The following is a 23,759-nucleotide window of genomic DNA, read 5'->3' as shown; positions in this document are numbered from 1 at the left end:
TGGTTAAGGCACCAGGCCAGAGCCGGCAGATCGTGAGTTCAAGTTCCGCCGTGGCCAGGAGGGCCAGCTGGGGGGCCTTGGGCCAGCCCCTCCCCCTCGGCCCAATCCATCTGCGGGGGAGGGTGCTGTGGTCTTGAGTTGTTTGTAAAACGAATAAAGGCAGGTTAGAAATAAACAAAGTGACTTTCAGCTTTGACCCCCCGCTCTCATTTCCATTCCTCCCTCTTGCCCACGAGGCCCCTTTCTGCCCCCCGATCCCCCGGGATCCCCGCTTTCCTGCACCCCTTTCCCTTCCCTGAGCTGCCTGGTGGCCCTTTCAAAGCAGCTCCCTCCTTCCCTCCTTCCCCTCCCTCCACATCGATTGTGGGGGGACCTTCATCTCCCTTCGCCCCCCGTTCGTGGTCCACATTGCTGGGGACCCCCTCTTCTTTCCTGCTTCCTGGTCCCCTTTTCTCTTCCACCCAAACGAAGGAGACCCCCACCGCCGCCTCTTCCTCAACACACCGGCACCCCCCTCGTCCAGCACCCCCCCGTCCGCATGGCTTTTCCCAGCAAGCCGTGATAATTATGACACTTTTACTGGCGCGTCTGATTCAGCCATTAGCCACCTTTAACCGAAGCCGCCCCTGAATTGCCCCATCTCTGGTGGGGAAACTGGAGAGGAGACAGGAGGACCCCCCCTTTCTCTCCTCCAGCCGTTTGTCCCGCTTCCAGTTCTTTAGGGCTCCTTCCGTGAGGAGGAGGAGGGGGGTGCTCTCCCTGGAGGTCCTCCTCCTCCTCTTCCCTGCAAACCCCCTCCCCTCTAGCACTGATAACGTTACCTACTTGGGTAACGAAACTTATGCAAAAAAGCAGCTAAGCTCAGAGAGCACCGAGGACTCCTCCGTCCCCCACTGGCGCCTCTGCTCCTTTCGGCTCCCCCTCAGGGACCCCCACCCAACCCGAACTCCCTGGCTCTCCCCCAGGGTCCCTCCCCCAGGCCAGGGAGGCCTGGCTGCTGCTGGAGCCCCTCTCCTCCTTACCCTGGGGCGGGGGAGGGGTGGGGGCCAAGAGGGCAGGCTCCGCTTTCCCCAAAGGCCGAGGCCCACTCAAGGATTCTGCCACCCGGGCACAAGGGCTGCCTGGCCAGACTCCTGCCCTCCACCCTTTGCCTCCTGCCAGACCGCCCCCGGCCCCCTCTGCCAGAACCAGGGCCTTCCCTTCCCCTGGGTGCTCTGGGGAGGGGGGAAAGGCAGCCCGGGAATCAGAAGCAGGAAGCCCCCTGCGGACTTTCTCCAGGGCCAGTGGGCAGGGATGGGGGGCAGCTCCTGGAGGAGGCTCGATTCTCCCGGCAGAAAATGCGGGGAGGGGAGGAGGGGCAGCCTTTCCCAGGGGGCTCCAAAGGTCCCGGTGGAGGTGCGGCAGCTACAGACCGGACTCTCTGAGGGAGGAGAACAGGGTCCCGCTGCCCCTCTCTGCTCTTGAGACAGTCGGGGTCAAGGCAGCCCACACTAGGGAACCCTCCCCCGCTCTGGCCAAGGCCCCTCCTCCCAGGCAGGCCCTGGGGGCGGGAAGCATAGCTGCTCACTGAGCTCAGGCAAGGGGGCGCAGGGGGCTCCCACGCTGGGCCAGAGAACATCAGCCTTGGGGGCTTCCTTCCCCCATGATGGTTTGTCTGCCGATCCAGGGAGTAGGTGAAGGCAGGAAAGGGCAGCCCTCTGGCTCTGCCCCCGGGCCCCTGCTGCAGCCCCCACCCCCACAAGAGCAGGCCATTGACCCGGGGGCCCCTGGTGGTCCTCCCGCCCCCTCCCGCCCCCGGTTTAGGGCTGAGCGCTCGGGGCAAGGCCTCCGTCTCCAAGGTGCCCCAAAGACTCCGGGCCCCCTCGGGGACCCTGGTGAGGCTTCTGTTTCTCCTCTGCTTGGAGGGCTGGGCCTTCCCAGGGGACGGCAGCAGCTCCAGGCACCAGCGGGCGTGGGGCAGCCTCTGGCCTGGATGGGCCGCCCCCAGCCCAGGGCCCCCTCCTTCCTCCATTGGCTTCAAAGGATGCCACAAATAGAGCCAGTGGCTCCATTGGGGGCAGGCGAGGGAGGCCGCTATTTTTAGAAGGGACCTATTGGAGGTTGGGAAAGTCACGGGGGGGCATCATTGTAATGTGTGCAGCAAAGGGGGAATCCAAGGAAAACGGCCGGGCCCCGGAGGCCTGGCGGATGCTGCCCAGAGGCCATTTGGGGGTCAACAGGTGCCCGGATGGAGGGACACAACCCTTTCCAAGCCCTTCGGCAACCGTGGGCGTCCAGGCCCTGGGGAGACCCTCGGCAGGCAAGCCTTCGCAGGGAGCGCCCTCCACCAAGGGGATTGGGGGAATTCAGGGGCAGGAGGTTTGTAAGCTCCTTGGAAAGCCAGCCGTGGAAATCAATGGCCCTGGTTTTCCTCGGGGGAGGAGAAGCGAAGCCCCTTCTGGGAGGGGTCGCATAGCCTTCAGGGACAGGTCTGACTTGGCGCCCTCTGAGCTGGGGGGTTTCCTTGGAGGCCTTAGCCAAACTGGGTACCTTGCCCCCAGGGCCAGGGAGGGGGAGATAATGAAATGCCCGCAAGGCACCCGCCCGGCTCAGCGAGCGCCAAGGAGGTTCTCCATCCATCCTGCCTGGGGGCAGACGGGGCTGCAGGGAGGGGAAATCCAGGGACCGTGAGGGGCTCATCCAGGCAAGGGACGTCCAAACAGGGCGGAAGGTTTCCCAAGGGGAAGGAGAGGCGGTCCTGGGCGTTGGCCCTTCCCATTCCGGTGCCCCTTCCCGCGTCTGGAGCTGGCTGGGACTCCTGGGGAAGGGCAGCTGGGGCTCCGAGGGGCATCCTGGCCGGGTGGGAGGAAGCTCAGGAGGGTCCCACTTCCTTTGTGAAGTGAAAATACATCGGGGGCCATTTGGGGCCACAGACCCCCTGCCTTCCCTGTGGGAGACCCTGCTGCTGCTTCGTCCTCCGGTTATCTGGGGGAGGGGTTGGTTTATAAGTCCTTGGCTTGGGAGAGGACCGAGTGGGGAGGTTCCCACCTCTGGAGGAGGCTCCACTGGGCTACGGGACTAAGCTGGGCTGCTCGGGGAGCTTGTGGGGCTGCCTCGGCCATTCTGTGGCTGCCCCCTTCGCCCTCCCCAGCCTGCCTGCCTGCCTGCCTGCCAGTGGCTGCAGCCTTGGCCTGGGTGTTTCAGCCCACCTGGGATTAAAGCGGAGGGGGGCAGGGGAGGGGCAGAGAAAGCGAAGAATTGCAAGTTAGACATAGAGTGGAGGCGCATGGAGGGGTCGCCTGCTGTGGAAAGATGCTCCCCAGAGGCGGAGAGGGGATGGCATAAGATGTGCCAAGGAGGGTAGAACGTGGCATCTGTGGTGACGGAGGCAAGGAAAATGGCCGTCCGCAAGGGAGGGTCTCTGCCCACTCGTTCTAGGGGGAGAGAGAGAGTCGCGGGGGGAACGTGGGCAGGGCTCCTTAAGAAAAGAAGCCAGAGAGGAAGAGGAGCATGGAGCCGGAAGGGGTGAGGAAGGGATGGTCGTAACAGGAGGCTTGAGGACAAGAGCTGATGTGGCAGGCAGGGGGCAGGAGGTCCTCCGAAAACAGAGGTGGGCAGGCAGAGGACGGACGGACGGACGGAGGGCGGTGTGTGTGTCCGTGTCCTTTTCCTGCCTTCCATTGCTGGCCCCGCGTGATGCTTTCTGGGCTGCTGGTCCCCAGAGGGAGGAGCAGGAGGAGCACGTGGGGGGAAATCATCCAGGGACTTGTTGGGGAAGAGGCTCTGCCCTCGCGGATTCCCACAGCCTCCCAGGTTCAGCGGCTACAAACGCAGGCTAGGGGAGCTTACAGGGGGCTTGGGTTGCCTTCCCCTACTCTAGCATGGGCTGCCCCCCGAGCCCAGACCGCCTGCCGCCCCTCTTCCTTGGCCATCCTGAGAAGGGGGCTCAGCTGCCATCCTGGCTGTCTTGCCCCCTGGGTGCCAGGCCGAAGGGAGCTTGGCTGCCAACAGCCTATTTTGGGAGCCTTCCGCAAGAGAGCTGCGCCGGTTGGGTAGCCGACCCCTTGGCCTCCCCTCCCTTGCTTGGCCCGGAGACCCCATGGCCTCCACGGCCCTTGGCCCTGTGGGGTGGGGGTGGGGCTGCAGGGCCCTCCCTCACGGAAGGCAGAGGAGAGGAGCCCCTCTCCACGGGGGCTGGCCCTTTGGGGGCTGGGTTCAGCTGACTAGCGGCTTCCGACCTTCAGAGGCGGCGGGGGGGCTGTTCTGAGGCCCCTTTTCTCCAGGAGCTTTCAGTGCATTCGAGGCCGATTTCGGGGAAGGAGATACGGATTTTAAGCAGTTGCGTGCTGGGTCTGTCTGGGGGTGGGTGTCTGTCTGTCTGCCTGTCTCCGCCTTCCTTCCGGTGCCCGGAGGCTGCTGGCATCGGTGCTGCCCGGCAGGGACTCTCAGGGACTCTGTCAGCGGTAAATCCTGAAGTGATGCTGATGTTAAAAAAAATACAACCCCCTGGACGCCATAAAATATGGAGATTAAAAACAGTAGATCAACGTTTAAAGTTACCTCGTGCTTCTCTGTTTGCCACCCTGTTATCTCGAGGAGGGGGTCAGAGCTGTCCAGCCCCTCTCGCTTCTGCCAAGGTGGTCAGTGGGGGGGCAAGGCAGGCTGCACCCCTTGCCCCCTTGCTTTGGGGGCTAAGGGCCAGCGTGGGGGCACCGAGATGCTCTCTGCGGGGGGGATGGGCTGCGGCATGGCTAGCCGGACCAAGGACCCCCCACCAGCTGAGGCTTGAGAGGAAGGGGGGCAGGGAAGCAGAAGCAGTAGGAAGGGAAGGGATTCGGGGGGGCTTCCTCCCACTCTTTGTGCCCTTCTGCTCTGAGATGCCTTGGCCTTGGGGGGCTCACCTGGGGGCCCGACACCCCTGTCAAGGCACCCCTGACTTCTGAGCTAATTGGAGCGGCTTAATTGCCTGTTTGAACCCACTCGCCGTTAATCTGGAGCACGACTAGTTTTCTCTTCTGTTGTATTGTTTTACTGGTGCCGATTATAATTGTTATTAATGGTTCTGATGTTTGTTGTGATGTTGTGTTTTGCTCTGGGTTTTGGTGGGGCGATGAACCAAGCCAGCGAGGGAGAGCAGAGCCTGTGCCCGAGAGGGATTGGGGGCGCAGGGGGCCCTGCCTGGGCTGGCAACCCCGTTTCTCCCCCTTTCTCCCCCCACACATCCCCCCTGCCTTCTCCCCTCTGCATCCACACAACCTCCTGAGCCTGTGACCAGGATGTTGACCCCAGGGGCGCTTGTGCGGGCGGGGGTCCTCTCACTGGGAGCGGGGGGGTCCTCTCACTGCTTCCCCTGTCCGGACTCTCTGGCCTGAGAGTGCCCCCCGGCCTTCTGTGCCGCCTGGGCGCCCAGCAGCAGCAGCAGCCAGGGAGTCGGATGCTGTGGCAGCTGCCCCCCGCGCCCCAGCCGTCAGCTGCGGAGTCAGCAGCATTCAGCGTTCAGAGGAGGGGAAAGAGCTGGCTCGGCCGCTTCCCTTCCGGCCCTTTGTAGGGACTGGCGGCAGCAGCAGAGCTTCTGAGGCCAGGCGGCCCTCCCCCCCCTCCCCTCCCGCCCTGCCTGCCTCCTTCAGGAGGGGAGGGCTGGAGACCCAATCCCAAATCCCTAAGTGGGGTTTCAGCAAGGGAGGGGGCCAAAGGGGAGCCAAAGACCCAACCGGGTGGGGGGAGGGCCCTCCTTGAGGGAGGGGCTCCCAGGCTGAGCTGAGACCAGCCGGCCCTGGCTTGGCCCGGAGGGGGTGAGCAGGGAGGCATTTCTCCCCAGCCCTGCAGAGCTGACGGGCCCTGGGGGGGCAGAGGCCGCTGCGTATGTGGGGGCCCTGGAGAGTTGGGCCTTCTGGGGACCCGCTCTCCTGGGCCTGGCATGTGGCCAAAATGAGACCTGTACCCTGGAAAAGGGGCACCCCAAGATCTGGGCCCTCTGGGACACACCGGAGCTGGCTCCGGTGGAGGCATCTTCCTGGGTGGGGGGCTTGTGGCATCGCCCTTTGGGCCCAAGGCCTCCGTCCCCTTGGGGACCTGTCCTGCTCAAAGACGGCTCCTGTGGGGAGGCCACCCAGAAGGGGCTATGCACCACGGCCAGAGCCTCCTTCCCAGGGAGTCCCGGGGAGGGGGTGTAACTACCTAGTCTCTGGATATGGGGGGAGGGCCACGAAGGGGAACTGTCTCCTCTCCATGGTGGGCTCCCCCCCGCAAATGCACTTGCAGCACCCAAAGGGAAGCAGCCAATCAAAGACTTAGGTCTGAAGGTGGGGGGGCTTCCTTGACCTCGGCCTTGGCCTGGACCGGAGGAGGGGCCCCTCCCTGCTCGCCTGCCCTGTCCCCAAGGGGTCTCCACCTTTCAGCCTAGCCGGCAGTTTCGGGGTCCCAAATCGTTGGGGCTGGGGCTGCTCTCACCCCTCCCCCGTCTCGGGCATCCCTAAAAGCCTCCACAACATTTATTCACTTGCAGCCCCCCAGCTGCCTGGGAGATGCCGTCAGACTCTCCTGCCTTTGGGGCCAGCGCCCCCTCCCTCTGCCCGCCTCCCCCTCTGCCCGCCTCCCCCTCTGCCCATGGCCCCAAGGCCCAAGAGAGCCAGGCTCAGGACAATGGGGCGTTTCATAGCCCAGGAGGCAGAGCTGGCCCCTTCCCACAGGAGGATGTGGTGGGAGTGGGGCGGGCGGATGGTGGGGGGCAGACAGAGAGGGCTTGTGCCCTCCGAGAGACAGGAGGGGCAGAGCAGCAGCAGCTGGAGGGGGGAGGGGGGCCCGCCCTCCGGACAGGCTTCCCTGGCACCTCTGTGGGGAGGGGGCCGCCTCCTGCTCCTCTGCCAGCCAGGGGGGGCTTGTGCACCAGGCCCCGAGCCCCGAGAGGGTTAACCGGGAGGATCAGACCGCAGGAATGCGTCTCGTCGCAGAGCTGGAGAGCGAGCAAGAGAGAGAGAGAAAGAGAGAGAGAGAGACAGAGAGAGAGAGAGAGAGAGAGAGAGAAAGCCGGCCTGGGTGCAAAGCAGCCCCTCTCTTCCATCGGGAGGGAGGGAGGGCAAGCAAGCCGCCCAAAAAATAGCAAACCCCCCGCCGCCCATCCTGTGCACCCCACTGCCTCCCACCCCACCCCCATCCTCACCGAGAGAGGATACAGAGCAGTTAATCTGGCTGGTTTAATTTTTTTTTTGCAATTTGATACAAGTATTTAATTCCCTTCCGGTAACTGTCTTTAAAAAACGAAATAAATAAAAATGACCTTTTTTTATTGCATTTGTAACATTTGGCACAGTACAAACCCTCAGTGCACCTCCCACCCCCCACCCCCTTTTCCTCTTTTTGAAATAAGATAACTGTAAATATGGAGACGGCTTTTTTCCCCGAGGCTTTAAGAAAAGAGCGTCTCTATAGAAACGAGGTTTGTTTTTACTGCATTCTAAGTAACATCTTCTAAAAGGACGACTCCCCCCCCCCCTGTTCCTTGGTTTTGAGATGTTCTGCTTTCTCGTCTCCACCACCGTCTTTGGGAGCAAGGCGGCTTATGGTTCTGCTTTAAATGGGTCTGGAAAACTCGCCATGGGGATCTGTGCCTCTGTCCCTGGGGGGAGGGAGGGGGGTCCGAGGGACCCGGAGTTACGCTTCCTGCCCAACACAGCTAACAAGTTAGAAAAGAGGATCTTTCTTTTTCTTTTCTTTTTTTTACACTTGAACAGAATCTGCTGCTTCTGTTGCCCCCCAGAGACTTAATGGTAGAAGCACATACGGGAGCGAGCGGAGGGGGTGGGGGGGCTGCCCTCCTCCCTCCGGGCGCGAAAGTTGGTTTTGTCTGTTGTGCATCCTATTGCATTTAGTTAGTCATGAAGGCAGGGGAGGGGGGGCCGGAGGAAAGGAGTCAGATCTGGGTTTCCTGCACTTTCTCCTTGGGGTGGGTCTGTATTATATACGGCTCGGCAATGGTCGTGACCGTGGGGTGCAGGGAGTTCCCCAAGCAGTTTTCTGTCCAGTGGGCCCCCTGGGAGGGTTTGTAAGTGTTGTAGTGGTCATGAATAGCCGGCAGCACAACTGCCCCCTCACCTGACATGCCGGACGCGGTCGAAGGGGTGGCGGTGGCGCCGGTGGTGGGCGCTGCCGCCGCCGAAGACGCCGGAATGTCTTCGTCCACCTGTATGATTTCCACGGTCCTGGCGGCCCCCACCGTACTCCTCTGCTGGTGGCGCTTGCGGAGTTTGTAAAAGGCAACCAGCATGGCCGCCGCCAGGAGGGTCACGGCCACGAAGCAGCCGATGATGATCTTGGTGGTCCTCATCACCTCGTCCAGGCTGGTCTGCGTCTTGTCGCTGCCGTCCAGGGCGGCGTCCTGCCTGGGCGTCTTGGTCGTCCGGACGAGCACGGTGGTGGTGGTGGTGTAGGCCGGCTGGTAGCCCGTGGAGGTGGTGGGCACCGGCTTGGTGAGCTTGGGGAAGAGGTTCTCGGGTGACGTCTCGGTGGTCTCTACCGTGACGGTGGTGAAGAAGCTGTAGTTGGACGTGTTGAGCTCCGCCGTGCTCACGTTGAGGTAGGCCGAGGCGTTGGAGTGCCCTGCCACGTTGGTCACCATGCACGTGTATGTGCCTGTGTCCGTCAGGAGGACCTGGGAGAAGTTCAGGGTGCCGTCGTTGAGGACGGAGATTCGTGGGTGATTGGAGGCGTGGCTCAGCACCGTCCCGTTGGGCAGCAGCCACCGCACGGAGGACATGGCGGGGGTCCGGCACTTGAGCTCGGCCACCCTCCCCTCAGAGATGTTGAGGTCCCGAGGGGCGTCCAGGATGAAGGGGGCCGAGCACTGGAAGGCTGTCTGGTCCACCTCCACCAGGAACTTGCCCCGCATGTGCGTGGGGGCATGGCAGCGCCCGCAGCAAGAGGAGTTGGTGGGGATGTATTCCCGAAGCCACCAAGACAGCCACAAGATGTCGCAGTCGCAATCCCAGGGGTTGTGGTGCAAGTGCAGCTCCACCAGGTACCTCAGCGGGGCAAAGAGGTCGTGGGGCAGAGAGGTGAGGTTGTTGTGGGCCAGGTTGAGCTCCACCAGCGCCGTCAGGTCGTCGAAGGCGTTGCGCTCGATGACGCTGATCTGGGCGCTCATAATCCACAGCTTCTTGAGCGACTTCAGTCCGTGGAAAGCCCCCGGCTTAATGGCCGGGAAGGTGTTGCCGGACATCTCCAGTTCCTCCAGCCCCACCAGGGGGGAGAGGTTGGGCATCTCCCGGATGGCGCACATGCCCAGGTTCAGGTACTTCAGGTTGTAGAGCCCCTCGAAGGCCCCCTCGGAGATGTACTTGAGCTTCTTGAGCTCGCCCAGGTCCAGGCGCATGAGGGAGGGGACGCGGTTGAAGGCGTAGGACGAGATGCTCTCGATGGGGTTGTTGCGCAGCCAGAGCTCCCGCAGCTTGGAGAGGTATTCGAAGGCCCCGCTGGGCACCACCGTCAGCCAGTTGTCGAAGAGCTCCAGGGTGTTGAGGCTGGCCAGCCCGTTGAAGGCCCCCACCTCGATCTGCCGGATGGCGTTGCGCCCCAGCTGGAGCACCTCCAGGTGGTGCAGGTGGCGGAAGGTGTCCGCCTGGATCACCTTGATGCTGTTCTCCATCAGGTTCAGGTAGCGGGTGCCGGAGGGGATGCCCGGGGGCACCTCGGCCAGCCCGCGCCGCGTGCACACCACCTTGCTCAGCTGGTTACTGCAGGAGCAGACCGAGGGGCAGCTCTGCGGCCCGGGCCTGGCCGCCACGGCGCACGCCAGCAGCCACGCTTGCGCCACGAGGCAGGCGAGGCAGGCGAGCGGGGCGGCGTTCCGGGCGGGCTGCGGAGGAGCCTGCCGCAGGAGCTTCATGGTGCGGCGCCAGCATTCTTCACCATCGCGGGGACTCGGAGCCGACGGCGGGGCGCGCCGCCCTCCCGCCTTAGCCCGGCTGGACCCGGGAGCCGCCGCCGCCGCCGCCGCCGCCGCCGTTCTCCATCGAGGGGAGGGACAGGGCGCAGCGGCCGGCGGGCGGGGGCTGGCCGGCCGGAGGCGGTGGCGGGTCGCCCGAGGCCCGAGTCAGGCCTCCCGAGGGGCTGGCGGGGCGGCCGGCCGCCGCGGCACTCCGCGCTGGGCGCCCGGGCGAGCGGCGCCGACGCTGTGCGGGCGCGTCCTTGGGCGGCGGGACAAGGGCTGGCGGCGGCGGCGAGAGCGGTGGGGGCGCTGCGGGGACGCAGCTCCATGGCCGGCGCGGCGGCGGCGGCGGCGGCGGCTTCCTCTCGCCCGCGCCTCGCTGCCTGCCCGGCGGGGCGCAGCGCCTAGAGCGGGGGGCTCGGGCGGAGAGGAGCGGCGAGCGGGAGTCCCGGGCGAGGCGGCGGGCGGCCCTCCGGGGCCCGGCGGCGGGGAGCTGCGGCACCTGCAACCCGCCGCGCCTGCAGCTTTCAGCGGAGGCCGGCGACTGCTGCGGGAGGCGGGGCGGCGGAGGCGGGCGAGCGGGGGCGGCGGCGGCAGCAGCAGCGGTAGAGCCCCGGACCATCCTAAGCCGGCGCCGCGATTGGCAGCGGCCCCCTCGCGGCTCCGGGGACTGGCGCAGGTAGCAGCCGCCGGGGCGGCTCTCGCATCCTTTGTCCTTCACTCCGCCGCCGCCGCCGCCACCACCGTGGCCGCCGCCGTTGCCGCTGCTGCCGCTGCCGCTGCTGCTGCTGACGCAGGGGCTTCTCGGCAGGCAGGGCGGCCGCGTCAAGCGGGCGGGCGGCTTCGCTCGGCGCAGCCAACGCCGCCCCTCGCCTCGCCGCCTCCCTCCGGGGCTTAGCGGGAAAGGCGGCCAGCCGCGCAGCCCCCATTGAGCGGAGCGCTGGCGCGAGCGGCGGACAAAGGGCCGGGCCGGCCGGCCGTCCCGACGCGGCCAAAGTGCCGACTGCAGCGGGGTGTTCCAGGCCTTCGGAGAGCCCGGACCGGACCCCCACTTTTGCCCCCGCCCCACTGCAGCCCTGCTGGGCCTGTCTAGGCCGGGGTGGCGGCCTGGGATTCCGCCAGAAGTTCTTGCCGTCCCGGACAGGAATTGGGGGTCTCTTGGGACAGAGGCTGCTGGGCCTAGGGAGGGGGGCGTCTCTCTTGCCCGGAAGGGAGGCCAAGGGGGCAAGGCCAGGGTGGGGCCTGCTGCGGGTTCGGGGCCGGCCCCCTTGCCCGTCGGGCTTGGGAGTGGGGGGAGGTTGAATTGCTGTTGGCCCCCTCCCCAGCAGGAGGCGCCCTGGCCGTTGCCCCCAGCGCAAGGCCTGGCTCAGAGTCCTGGGCCGGTCTGGGGGTCACCTCGCAGGGACCTCGGAGCCCCTTGCATGTGGGAAGGGCACCACGGGGTGGGCTAAGTGGGGCTGCTGATTGCCTGCATTTCAGGACCCTCCAGCTGCCTTGAGACTGTTGGAGAAAGCAAGATGCACTTGGGGGGGGGACCAGCGAGTTCTGTGGCTTCCAGACCCCCATTGCTTTGCTTTGGGGCTCCCATGCACGAGCGCTATTCACTTGGGGGCCTGTGGTTCCTCCTGAGGAGAAAGGAACCCACCACACGCCAAGCAGTTTCTCTGTTTTCTCAGTAGAATTGTGTGGCCGTTTATGGGAGTTGTGCCTCTTTTCCGCCATAAAATAATAGGAATTTAAAAAATCACGAGTAAGTCAGTCAAAGGAAAAAAGCTTGAAACAGAAAGGCAAGTATGAGTTAGACAAGAGAACAAGAGTCACGAAACCTTTGATAAATCCAGGCGTTGGACGTCGAGAGCTCGGAACTTGACGCTGCTGTGATGGAAGGGGAGAGAGGATTGGCACTCGGGGTCTCAGGCTGCTCTAAAACCCGGACTCAGTGCTAGAAAAATGCCAATTTCACCCACCGTGTGTCCCCCCGTCCAGGCTCCAGGGAAGCCCGTTTCCCTGGCCCTGCACGAGGGGGCAGCGGGCTGGAGACCACAGAACGGGGGCCCTGGGAAGCCGAGCCGGAGGGCCGGCAGGTCTTGAGAGCCCCTGGGGGTGGCGATGGCTCAGGGCCCAGAGCAGGCCAGGCTAGGCTGGTGTCCTCTCGGCCAGGCCTGCCCGTCTCTTCCCTGGGGATTCCTGCATTGGGTGGAGGGCCAACCGCCGGGGATTCGGCCAGGCCGTCTCCTGCCCAGGCTTACCCCTTCCTTCGGCCGGCCGGTCTGCCTGGCCTGCTTTTGCTCTTGCTGCCTGAGTGAGCCATGGGCACCCGAGTGTGGCTAATCCGGGCTGGTTTCTGAAATTCAAACTCGTGGGAGGGCTGCCGCCTTCCTGCTCAACCTTGGCAGGGATCCCGGAGCTGCTCCTCTGGTGGCCGCCCTCTTGGGGCCTGTGCGGTGTCCCCACTTCCTCTGCTGTTTGGCCGGCACGGCCCAGTGGGTGCGGCTTTGCCCTTGGCAGGACCTGAGGCTCAGAAGCCTCGGCTCCCAGGAGGGGCAGTGGAGAAGCCCGGCCTGGCACCGGGGCTCCCCTCTTTCCCTCGAAGGCTGCAGGGGCCTCGTCTCTGCACCTCTCCACCCTGGCACCCCAGCCTGTCGTCCCCCCACCCCCCGAGGCCTGATGGTGTCAGGACCGTCAGCTTCAGGGCTTCTCCTGCAGCATTTCTTGGGTCAAGATTTTCGCTGAATTCCTTTTCCGCTTCAGTTTGGGGTGCTCCTGTCCACGAAAAAGCCACTTTGCAGGGAACTTTTGGGAAGGCGGCTGCTCTCCTTTTCTCCTTAAAAGCTTCTGGTGGCAACCGGCACACTTCCAGCGTGTGCCCCCTATCCTGCCCCTCGGATGGGGCCTGGGGTCTTTGGACCCTCCGGGGTGGAGGGACAGGAACAGTGACCCTTGGGGTGTCTCTGGGGTTTGCCTTAAATTCTCAGCAGGGTTTCAGGGATGGGACCCTTCACCCAATGCCCACTGCGTGCAGGAGGGACGCCCTGGTTCCTGGTGCCAACTGTGGCATTCTGTGCCCACGGGGCCTTCCTGGGCTCTTCAGCCAAAGGCTCTGGGTGGGGCTGCAAAGGGGGCTTGAGGCTGGTTGGGGGCTGGCAGCCCCAGTGTTTCTGGAAGAGGCTGCTGGGCCCAGAAGCAAAGAGGGCAAGCAAAGGCTTTAATCGGGGGTCCAGCTCCGCAGGTGATCTCTGGGTCACATCTCCCCCGAAAAACCCAGCTCCCCTCTGCTCCCCTCTCCTGCCCCCACACAGTCCTCCCTATAGGCGGTTGCCTCTTGACAGGGCTTGCAATGGGAAGGCTGAGGGGGTTACAAACCACTGAGGGGGTTACAAAGCGGGGGGGCTTTGACGCCTCTTCCCCGCTGCCCTCCCAGGGGACGCTGGGCCCAAGTCCAGCCCCAGGATGACCAGCCAGCCTAGCCGCCCTCGCCCCATTCGGCAGAAAGGCAGGATTTGAGTTGGGAGGCTGGAGCCCCAGATGCCCCCAAATCCAGGACTGAGGGTAAGTGGGTTGATCAGCCGTTCTGGGAGGACGTGTGGGCCTTCCCAGCCCTGGGAAAGTCAGGTGGGCTTGGCAGGAGGGGCTCCCCTTCACCTTCTCTAACAGCGCCGCCCCGGTGGATTTGTCCCAAAGGCAGATGGAGCTGCCCTGAGGCCTGAAAGTTTGGGGAGGGGCGGAGTGAAGGGGGGAATCAGGCTGCCTCGCCATTCAAGCAACAAGGCCCAGAGTTCAGCCTTGGGTGTCCCTCTGGCCGCTGGGTCTTAGGCAGGGGTCAGCAACCTTAAACATTCAAAGAGCCACAAAGGTCCTAACCGGAAGCCCCCCCATTCAATTCTGGAGCTGACCAGACTCTATGGCAGTTCCCCTACCATAGAGTCTCCTCCTCCTAGTGCGGCATCCTCTTTCCTCTCCCTGTCCTAACCAGAAGCCCTATCAATTGCGCAGGGAGCTGCAGCAGACGGATGAAAGAGCCGCATACGGCTTCAGAGCCACGGTTGCTGACTACCGTGGGGCAAGCTGGAACCCACCGAACCCGTGGGAGAAGCCGGCGGGGGCCCCACAGAGCCCCCCAGCCGCCCTCCTTGCTTAATGGGGGCAAGAGGGGGGGAGTGGTGTGCTGGCATCAGGGGAGGCACTGTATACAGCCTGGTCCCTGCGTTCCTCCCTTTGGCCACAGCCGGGCACCTGAGCTGGCACTCCTTTCGCAGGCGACCTGGCAGTGAGCCACCCTGCCCACGGCTAGCTCCCAAGCCCTTTGCTGGGTCTCTCCCTTGTCTGCAAACCTCTTCAAACTGGATAAACAAGAGCTGGAAGGAATGCAGGGGGTTTGCAGCCAGGAGGGTGGGTATTATGGCTCCAGGGCGCCACCCGGTCCCCTCGGGCCTTGAGAGTCAGCTGAGAGATCTCCTCCGTCCTGCTCAGGTGGCTTTCGGGGCTGCCCTCTCACACGCCCTTCCTGCACCCCCACCGGAGGCAGCTGAAGGAGAGCCTGGCGGCTGCCCCAGGACTCCCAGGGAGCCTCCTCCAAGCAGGGCTCAGCCAGTCCCTGCAGCAGCAGAGACCCCAGGCCCACAAGCGGCCCTCCAGGAAATGGGAGGGGGCTCAGGTTGGAAGAGGGCAGTCCAGCGGCAGCAGCAGGGGTGCCCCTGGGAGAGGCTGCTGTGGAGGTGGGCTCAGCTGGGCGGTTGGGGGGCGGCCCCTCTGAAACCACCCCAGCTGAGCACCCTGCCCTCCGCTGCCCCTGCTCGCTGCTCACCGTCCGCCTGGTGCTCTGAGGAAAGCCACCGACTGCTGGCGCCTGGCCCAAGACTGGGGCGTGGGGGAGGGGGGCTTAGGAAGCCCCTCCCTCCAGGGATGACCTGGGGCTCTCCCCCCCCCCGAAGGAGGGCGAGGGTGTGGCTGGGGGGACGGGCCCCCCTTTTGAGCCGCTGGCTGCTGTGTCCCTCTGCAGGTGGAGGTGGAAGTGGAGGGCATGGACAAGGCCGGCAACTTCATTGGGTGGCTGCACATCGAGGGGTCAACCTCTCGGTGGCCCTGGTGGAGCAGGCCCTCTCCAAAGTGCACTTCACAGCCGAGCGCAGCAACTACTATAAGCCCCTGACGGTGGCCGAGGCCTCTGCCAAGCAGAAGAAGGAGAAGGTACCAGCCGGGCACCGGGGGAGCGGAGGGGGGAGTCAGGCTTCCTGGCAGAGGATGGAGGTGGAGGGAGCTGCCTTCACAAGCTGCAGGCCCTTCCCCTCCTCCCCAAAGGGTCTCAGGCCAATTTCCTCGGGGGGGGGGCAAGTGCCAGGGCAGCAGCAGGAGGAATCGGGGAGGGGGAGGGGCCTCCAGGAAAGATGGCAGCGAAGCGAGATGCGGAGTCTGCTTTCCGGGGCTTCTCTGCTGCTGCTGCTGCTGCCAGAAGATGAGGCTTACATACAGCGGGAAGAGAACCAAGCAGCGGAAGTCGGCCTTGAAGGCCACCGAGTCCCAACCTCCAGGAGTCCGGTTGCCTTGGGAGGGGAAAGGCTAAAAGGAAAAGAGCAACCAGTGGGGCCCCTCCTAGCTCAGGCCTTTGGGGAGTCCGGCCATGCTTGGGGCCATCTTTGTCCAGGGGACGCGTCTTCCAGTGGGGGTGGCCCTCTGCAGGTGGGGGGCAGGGGGCAGCTGGAGAGGCTCAGGAGAGACCTCCGGGGGGCCTCGGGTGAAGAGCAGCTGTCCAAGGCCCCGGGCTGAGGATGATGGGAAGTGTTCTCCCTGATGCTGAGGTGGAAGATTGGGCTGGGGGTGGTCAAGCGAGAACAGGGAGGGAGCCTTCTGGCTGGCTGGGCAGCCCATCTGGGGTGGGGCGCCTTGGGGGGTTGCTTATATAACTTTCAAGCCAGCAAGGAAAGGGAAGGGGAGACTCCCCAAGAGAAAGAATCTCCATGACACCCCCTCCCCCAGGCAGAGACGAGAGCGCCGGATGCCACCAGGGGCCAAGGGGGCCGCAGAAGAGGGGAGGGACACCGGGGGGGGGGCTTCACCCCTCCCTGTTGAAGGACGAAGGAGAAGGCTGGGAGCAAACATCTGGCTGATGTTGGCAAGAGGAGAGCTGAGAAATAGGAAGAAGGCACCTGAGCCAGGTGCTGCCGGGGGCGGCTTAACTGGAGGCAACCGAGGAAGAGGGAGGCCCACAAAGTCAAAGGCAACCCCAGATACCCGTGGGGGGGGAGGAGCCCCATCCTGCACAGCTGGGAAGCAGCCAGGGAGACTCGTGGCCTGGGCTGTCCAGGCAAGGTGGGCCCGGGGAGACACAGAGGCCTGGATTCAGGATCTGCGGGGCATCGCAGAGACACAGGAGGGAGGCCAAGAGGGGCTGGAGCAGGTGGCGCAGAAGATCCCCGGAAGGACAGCTGGAGTGGGGGGGCTGAGGGGAGAAGAGGGCCGGCAGTGAGGGGGCAGAGCTAAGAACCCCCTCGAAGGCGGAGCAGCGCTTGGGCAGCTCCTGGGCCACACATGCCCGGCTCTGGGGTGGCAGAAGGGGGCAGGTGCTGGCTGGCTGCCCCCTTGAAAGGGGCCAGGCGGGGAGGAGGAGCTGCAGGTCGTCCGCCTGGCGCCCCAAAGGAGGGGCTGACCTCTGAGCATCGCAGGCCAAGAAGTCGGCATGAGTGGGTGGAGCAGCCAGTGGCAGCCATGGCGGAGGGGGCGGGGGGGCGCTGTGCAGATTCGCCAGCCGGGCCTCTTCCTGGAGGATTCTTCAGGCAGCCCCTGGGCCCTGCCCTGGGGGCACATGGGGCTGCCCTGGAGGGCCAGTGGGCAGCTGCTCTCAGGGTGGGTGGGGCCCCCCTGTCAGCCGCCAAGAGTTGAATCGTTGGTGATGGACAACCAGTGGAATAAATCATTCCCATTCAAATGGGGGGGGCACGGGGGCCTCGGTTGTGCCCCTCCCCTCCTGGAAGAGTTGGCTCTGCAGCCTGGGCTAGCATGGGGGGGCTCGCTCTCCCCCAGGGCAGACTGCTGCGTTACCCGCCCCCCCTGCCCCCCCCATCTCTCTTCCCCAGGTGTGGTCACAGTATGAGGAGCCCCCCGTGGAAGACGTGGTGCCCCTGGCTGAGGAGAAGGAGCGCACGGTCAACTACAAGCCCGTCTTTGTGACCGAGGTCACCGACGATCTCCACTTCTACGTGCAGGATGTGGAGACGGGTGAGGGCAGCGGGGGGGGGCAGCCTTGCACCCCACACCCAGTCTAGGGGGACACAGACAACTGGAGGCTCGGGGAGAGGGGAAGGGGGTCTCAGGGAGGGGCTCCAGGGCACAAGAGGTCAGGGGAGGCCTGGGGTCCCCAAGAAGCGGGGGGGCACAGTGGCCAGGGAATGACCAGGCTAACATGGGGGGAGGGGGCTGGCCGGCCTGACTCACTCTTCCTCCTCTCCCCCCACCCCCGGCAGGGACCCAGCTGGAGAAACTGATGGAGAACATGAGGGGCGAGATTGCCGCCTGCCCCCCGTGGAGGGGGCCTACACCCCCCGTCGTGGGGACTTCTGCATTGCCAAATTTGTGGATGGAGAATGGTATGCCCAGGTCACCCAGAGGCCCCCTTCCTCACCAAGAGCCTTGGACCCCTCCGTCTCCCAGCCGGTCGCCAGGGGGAGGGGCCAGGCTTGGCCTTTCCGAGGGGGGTCCCATGCACGGACAGGGGGCTGCTGGGAGGGCCCAGGGGTAGGACGGCCACGGGGCAGGGAAGCAGGCGGTGTTTGGCCTGGCAGGAGAGGCCCAGCTGTGCCCTCTTCCCTCCCCCCAGGTACCGGGCACGGGTGGAGAAGGTGGAGTCCCTGGCCAAGGTGCACGTCTTCTACATCGACTACGGCAATGTGAGTGGGGGGAGGGCTTGGGGGGGCAAGGGCATTCTATTAATACTGGGCAGGAAGCACCAGACATGGCTGCCCAGGACGGGGAGGCTCTGGGGCCAGAGAAACGGGGGTGGGGGGTCAATGGGGCAGCAGCAGACTGAGCAGGTCCTCGGGAGGCAGCTGAGGCCTCTGCAGTGGGGGGCACTCCCCCCACAGCTGCCCCCATAGTCGGGGGTGGGTTTCCAATGGACTGCTGCAGCCACTAACTGCCTGCTTCCCTCCCCCCACAGAAGGAGACCCTGCCTTCCACCCGCCTGGCCACCCTGCCTCAGGCCTTTGGCTCCCGGGTCCTGCCAGCCCAGGCCACCGAATACAAGTTTGCCTTCATCCAGGTGCCTCAGGATGTAAGTCCAGGGCAGGTTTACAGGGAAGGAAGAGGGGGAGGGGTCCTGTAGTCCCCCCCAGGAGTAGCAGCAGAGAAAAGGGGGGGGGGCTTGATGGCAGGCAGCTCCACCCCCCTTTAACCTTTTTAATTTGATTCATGCTTTCCGATGCTTTTGCATTCACGGTTGGGATCCTGTTCCTTTGGGGGGCTGCATCCTGAGGTTGGCGTCCTGAGGGTGGGGCGTAGCGCCTATTGTTTTCATGGGGGGCTCTGACCGCCCACTGGAAGCCAGGCTGTCCGTGGGGAGGGGCGCTGGAGTCCATTGAGGGGCAGCGCCCGTTCCCCCTTCGGCAGAGGGCAGAGGGTGGCCCCTGCGGTCCCAGCGTCTCTGGCCTGGCGCTCCCCACCCCCACGGCCCACTTGACTGGCAGCGTCCGTCCCTGGCAGGAGGAGGCCCGAGCGGACGCAGTGGACAGTGCCGTGCGGGACATCCAGAACACGCAGTGCCTGCTGAACGTGGAGTACGTGGGGCCCAGCTGCACCCACGTCACGCTGCAGTTTGCCGACTCCAAGGCTGACGTGGGGCTAGGGATGGTCAAGGCGGGGCTGCTCATGGTGGAGCCCCGCAAGGAGAAGCAGTTCCAGAAAGTGGTGAGCCCTGTGGGGTGGGGGGGAGGGAGGGAGGGGAGGGGCTCTGGGGCCAGCGGTCTCATGACCCCATCTCTCCTTCAGATCACCGAGTACCTGAACGCGCAGGGAGTCGGCCAAGGGTGCCCGAGTAAGTGAGCCAGCGGTCTCCTCCCACGCCACGGGAGGGGGCAGGGAAGCAAGCCCTGGCCTGGAATGCCCCCCGCCTGAGTGGGCGGGGCTTTCTCCGGGGTTGGGGGGCTCATTCCGCCCGCTTGTCTCCTTGCAGCTGAACCTGTGGCGTTACGGAGACTTCCGCGCTGACGATGCTGATGAATTTGGCTACAGTCGCTGAGACCCTCTCCACCCCCCACCCCCGGCCTCCTGATGGGCAAGCAGGAGAAGCGATTTAAGCCAAGCTTTGGAAGCAAATAAAAGTAGTGAGAAGCTGGGCCAGGCGCTGTCTTTTTGGCTGGGGGGCACCACTGGTGTTCAGCTTCCCTATGGACACAGAGACACAGCCTGACTGGGGGGGCACAAGGTGGGGCTGGAGGTCCCTTTGCTCCTGTTGCGGAGGGGGGGTGCAGTTAGATTATTCCTATTTTCTATTTTCTTTATTTCTATTTCACATTTTTGAACTGCCCGTCTCCCCCAACGAGGGACACCGTCCATAAACCGTGGTCCACTTGCCAAGGGTTTTGTGTGTGGGGCAGGGGCCCCCCGGAGCTTTAGTAGCAGCCCTTTGCCGGGGGCTCCTTCCTCTTGGAGTGCCGTTCTCGAGCGAGGAAAGGGGCCCCGGATGCTCCCCAACACAATCTGAGGCTCGGAGCTGGCGAGGAGATCTGCAGCGACATGGCTCCCCAAAACTTGGAGGGAGCCAAGAGGCGCCCAGGAAGGGGGGTGTTGCACACGCCTGAGGAGCCACCACGAAGACTGAAGAGAAACGACGTGGCCCCACAGGAGGGGGGAAGAAGCCGCCGCCTCCTGCGCAGCTGGGACGGTTCCCATCCATGCCTTGCCGGGTGGAGGCCGACCGCTGCCGATTTCCAGACAGGCTGAGGCAGCCTCTGTCCCGGGTGCTGCGTCTCGGGCGTCGGCAGAGCCGAGTAGAAGCGATCCCAGCAAATGAACGGGTGGGACCCATGCAAAGCAGGAGTCGCACAGACAGAGCCTTACCTCTCACCCCGCCGGCCTGGGGCGCACAATTTTGGCCCAGGTTGTAGGCGGCAATTGTGCCAAGGTGCCGGGGCTGGCATTCGGGCTGAGGGGGGACATTGCACTGCTTGGCCAGACCCAAACATGGCGCAAAATGGTGGTCCCAGTATTTCAGGTCACGTTGGGGTTGACTTCCCTCCCACCCTCATCTCCGGGCAAAGGGTGGCGCAGCTGCAAGAGACGGGCATTTTGCCATGAATGTCGGCAGCAGAGCCTCCAGTTTGGGGGGCTGCCCTGGCCACCCTGTGACTGGAGCGAGGGAGGGCTGCTCAGCCGGCCTCAGTCCACCGCGAGTGGACTTGGAGCAGACCCAGGCAGCCTCTGCAGGCCTCAGTGGCGCCAAAGCAGGGAAATGGCGCTCAGGAGACAAGGACCCCCCGCTCTACCCCAAGGTTCCCCGTCCATCTGCCCTGCATTTTCTTTCTCCCCACCGGGCCATCCCTGGAGCCCCGAAGGGCTCTGGCCAGGTGCATTTCTTCAGCGGTTGGCACATGTGCCTCACGGTCAAGTGGGAAGAGAGGGCAGCCTGTGCCTGCCCTGGCACAAAGGCCAGGGAAGAAAACCGGGGTGGGGGTGGGGGCATGGTTGAAGGGGATGTTCCTCTGGCCGCCAGCACATCTGGGGCACTCTGGCAGGAGAGATGGGCTCAAGTAAGGAGCTCCAGTCCCACCGGCTGGGGAGGAGGAGGTTGAGGAACAGCTGGGCAGCGTTTGGACGCATTGAAGAATTGGGGTTGGTGCGAGAGGGAGGGAAGGAGGCGGCCCTGCTGCAGAAAGGATTAATTTTCAGTGCTGGGCTTAGGAAGAGGAGGAATTACTCAAAAGGACTGGAAACGGGGGGGCTCGGGCGCTTCATCTTGGTGGGGGAGTCGCGAGGGGGAGGAGGACTTCAGGCAAGGGAAGGAGGAGGCCTGGATGCTGTCCATGGTGCTGATCCAGCAGCCCGAGGCACCGCTTCCTGTTGGGGAGGGGGGAGCTGTGGCCCAGCAGGCCCCACGGGGATGGTGGAGGAGGGAAGGGGGCTCCAAGCACCAGGGCTGGCCTTTGTGCTGCTGGGTTGTGCAGGGTTGTGCCTTGTGTGACTTTGCAGGGCTGATGCGTGCGCACGTGCCACGCAGAGAGAGGGAGCTCCATGGCGACCCCGTGGGCATCCCTTCCGAGGGTTTGGAAATACTGTTCCAATTACAGTGATTTGATTGTACTAATTATTGAAACATGTCAGCCACTGCGGTGTCCTGGAATTAATTATGTTCAGAATAAATGAAACCTAAAGGGTTGATCAGGAGCAAGCAGCCCGCAGCCCATGGCCTTCCCCACTTACCCTTTCCCTCCCCCAGAGAATGGCTGTGATGGCCACTTGGGGAAAAAACCCTCCCTGCAGAAGGACCTGGGCTTGTATGGCTTTTCCAAATCCCCTCTGAGCCAGGCCCCCTCTTCCCTGCCCAGATCCCGCCTTGTTCTGGGGGAAGGCCTGGAGCTAAGACCCCGGAGAGCCCCTGGCCTCATCCTGAGCTGGGACTCTGAGGTGCAGCCGTGCAAATGGAGCGGAGCATTCTGGCCAACCCTCCTCTTCACTGGACCCAGGAGCTCCTCGTGGTCATGGTTCTTGGACCCGGAGTGCACTCTGAAGCCAAGGAGAAGCAAAGCTTTACCAAATTTGTGGTTGGGTGGAACCTGTTACAAAAATCCTCTCTCTTGTGCAGCAGCTGCCCCCCCCCTCCTGGTCCATGGGGCTCTCGGCTCACAGTCACCTCCAGAATATGGGCTACTGTAACCCTTCGTATGTGGGGCTTCCCTTCCCTTCAGCTGCACTTACATGTGCCTCTAGGATGGCAGGTGTTACACCTGCTCCACATACTTCATTGGCTGCCAGTTACTTCCAGGTGCGATTCTAGGGGCTGGTCTCAACCTTTAGAGCCCTCATCTGACCAGGTTATTTGAGAGACCACCTGTTCCCAATCACATCCACCCATCCCACCTTGCCATGGAGGAGGAGAGCGGGGGCAGGTGTCTGCTGTGCCCCCCACCCTCTGGGATACAGGTGAGTGTAGCCTCATCCCTGTTAACCTTTCAAAAGAAGGACATGGTTCTTCCAGCAACTTTGGGGTTCCCTGCAGGGTGGTTGCATTGTGTATAGGTGCGTGTGCTCCCGCAAACTCATCATCTTTTATCTTGTTTGTAGTGATTCTTTAAAGTATTTTGTGATACTGGTTTAATTATTGATTGTCTGCCTCTCAGCTATATTAAAAAAAATGAGCCATATGTGCTGTTGTCAAGAAAAAGATGTTACAAACCTGATTTAATGCTGGCTTAAGCGTGGGCAGTCATGACCTTGGAAAGGAAGCAGAAACTGCCTGCCTGCTGAAGGAGAAAAAAACGGTGCTGTCAGGCAAGGGAGGGTGAAACTGCTAAGCGACGGCAGGCGCCCTGGGAAGCCAGACCAAGCCGCGTGGTCTCCCCAGCGCCTCCCTCCTTCAGCACCTCTTTCTCCAATCCGAGCCATTGTGTTCATCGCTACAACTGTCCTCACTCACAGGCAGAAGTGACAATCCCATCAGGTGCTTTGTGGTGCTGATTAAATGCATATTGTATTTTGCATAAGTCCATAGAGGACACCTCTGGCCACTTCAGGCCTGCCTTTTGCCTCCGGTGCTGTAATAAATCCATGTTCACTCTCCTCCTACCCCAGAACCACAGAACCCTGGAGCTTGAGAGGCTATCGCCCCCCCCTCCCCTCCCCAATGTCTGTTGGAAAACCTCCAGTGAAGGGGAGGAAACCCTCAAGTCAAGAGGCTGCCTGTTCCACTGATTGACAGCTGTGTCTGTCAAGAGCAACTTCCTCAAATCTAACCTTCCGCGCGCCATTCCTCCTGTATCATTTCCGCTCCTGACCCTTTGCAACTGGATAAGGAGACGGAACTCACTTTAACTCTTCCCATCCCCACCTGACACCTCGCCGGAAATCGGATTTTGAAAAGCCCTCTGCTCTTATTGCCATGAACTTTGGTGAGAGGGCCAAGGCCCCATCCCATTGCCCTCGCCCTAAACCAGTAACCCTCCTTTCCATGGGACTGGATCATGGTGCCCAGCATCCTGCCTGCACCCTCAGCCCCAGCAGCCGGGCTGACTGGAAAGTCCCAACGTGGCCGGGTATCCCCTCGCTCGGTCTGCGGCCCCTGTGAAGAGCAGAGTCCCCATCCATCACCTCCGCTGCTGGGCCACTTGAGGGGCTCCCTGGCTGCCTGTGGCCCTGTTCAGAGTTCTTACTTCGTCTGCCAGATCCTCCCCACAAACCCTCAGTCCAATTCCCTTCTCTGCTGGCTCCAAGGAGGAAGTGGTGTGCTAGGCATTCTGGGCCTTCTCCGTATGCTATGCAGGACTCTTCCTTGGCCCGACATTCGTCCTGGTTGTCCTTACTGAGGCTTGCCTGTTGGCAGCAGGCAGCTCCCTAAGCCTTCATGCAGATTCTCCACAGGCTTGTGGGGGCTGGTGGTTCTCCAGCGTTCTTCGGAAAGCGAGTCCGTTCCAGCCTCTGCTGAACTTCCGAGTCCCCTTCGCTGCCTTCCAAAGTGGGCCTCGCCGCCTGTCAGTAAAGCATATGCAACCTGGAGGATTTCCACGTTGCCAATGGAAACGGGCCTGTAGATGCAGACAGGAGACCTCCTGGCCCCCATGGACGCCTGTGGCCCTCCAGGCGGAGACTTCCCCCCCACCGCCTGCAATGGGGCAGATCACAACGCTCTGCAAGGCCAGGGAGGCCCAGCTGGCCATTG

At 63.3% G+C, this 23,759-nt stretch overlaps 2 protein-coding genes across 2 annotated transcripts in view; one reads left to right on the top strand and one right to left on the bottom strand.

The window, feature by feature from the left end:
- SND1 (staphylococcal nuclease and tudor domain containing 1) overlaps positions 1–19,223 on the top strand; it is an 86,341-nt gene extending 67,118 nt beyond the window's left edge. Inside the window, 11 exon segments of the mRNA XM_026687883.2 lie at positions 14,901–14,964; positions 14,967–15,088; positions 16,972–17,113; positions 17,359–17,406; positions 17,409–17,481; positions 17,712–17,781; positions 18,051–18,164; positions 18,593–18,796; positions 18,878–18,901; positions 18,903–18,923; positions 19,062–19,223. Coding sequence (XP_026543668.2) covers positions 14,901–14,964; positions 14,967–15,088; positions 16,972–17,113; positions 17,359–17,406; positions 17,409–17,481; positions 17,712–17,781; positions 18,051–18,164; positions 18,593–18,796; positions 18,878–18,901; positions 18,903–18,923; positions 19,062–19,127 — 948 coding nt within the window. The 3' untranslated portion in view covers positions 19,128–19,223.
- Positions 7,741–9,869, bottom strand: LRRC4 (leucine rich repeat containing 4). The gene has a single exon (XM_026692183.2). The coding sequence runs from the start codon at positions 9,857–9,859 to the stop codon at positions 7,889–7,891; it is 1,971 nt and encodes a 656-aa protein (XP_026547968.1). The 5' UTR covers positions 9,860–9,869; the 3' UTR covers positions 7,741–7,888.
- Positions 19,224–23,759: the final 4,536 nt, after the last annotated feature.

Source organism: Notechis scutatus, chromosome 6 (genome assembly GCF_049901735.1).
Source record: "Notechis scutatus isolate UNSWTSFEM ecotype Mainland chromosome 6, rNotScu1.2, whole genome shotgun sequence".
In the NCBI taxonomy this organism is placed as follows: domain Eukaryota; kingdom Metazoa; phylum Chordata; class Lepidosauria; order Squamata; family Elapidae; genus Notechis; species Notechis scutatus.
This window is presented reverse-complemented; position numbering and strand designations above follow the sequence as displayed.

What these genes read in the sequence shown, in the direction of transcription:
- LRRC4 (XM_026692183.2), bottom strand. Translation starts at nt 9,859, where the DNA reads ATGAAGCTCCTGCGGCAGGCTCCTCCGCAGCCCGCCCGGAACGCCGCC.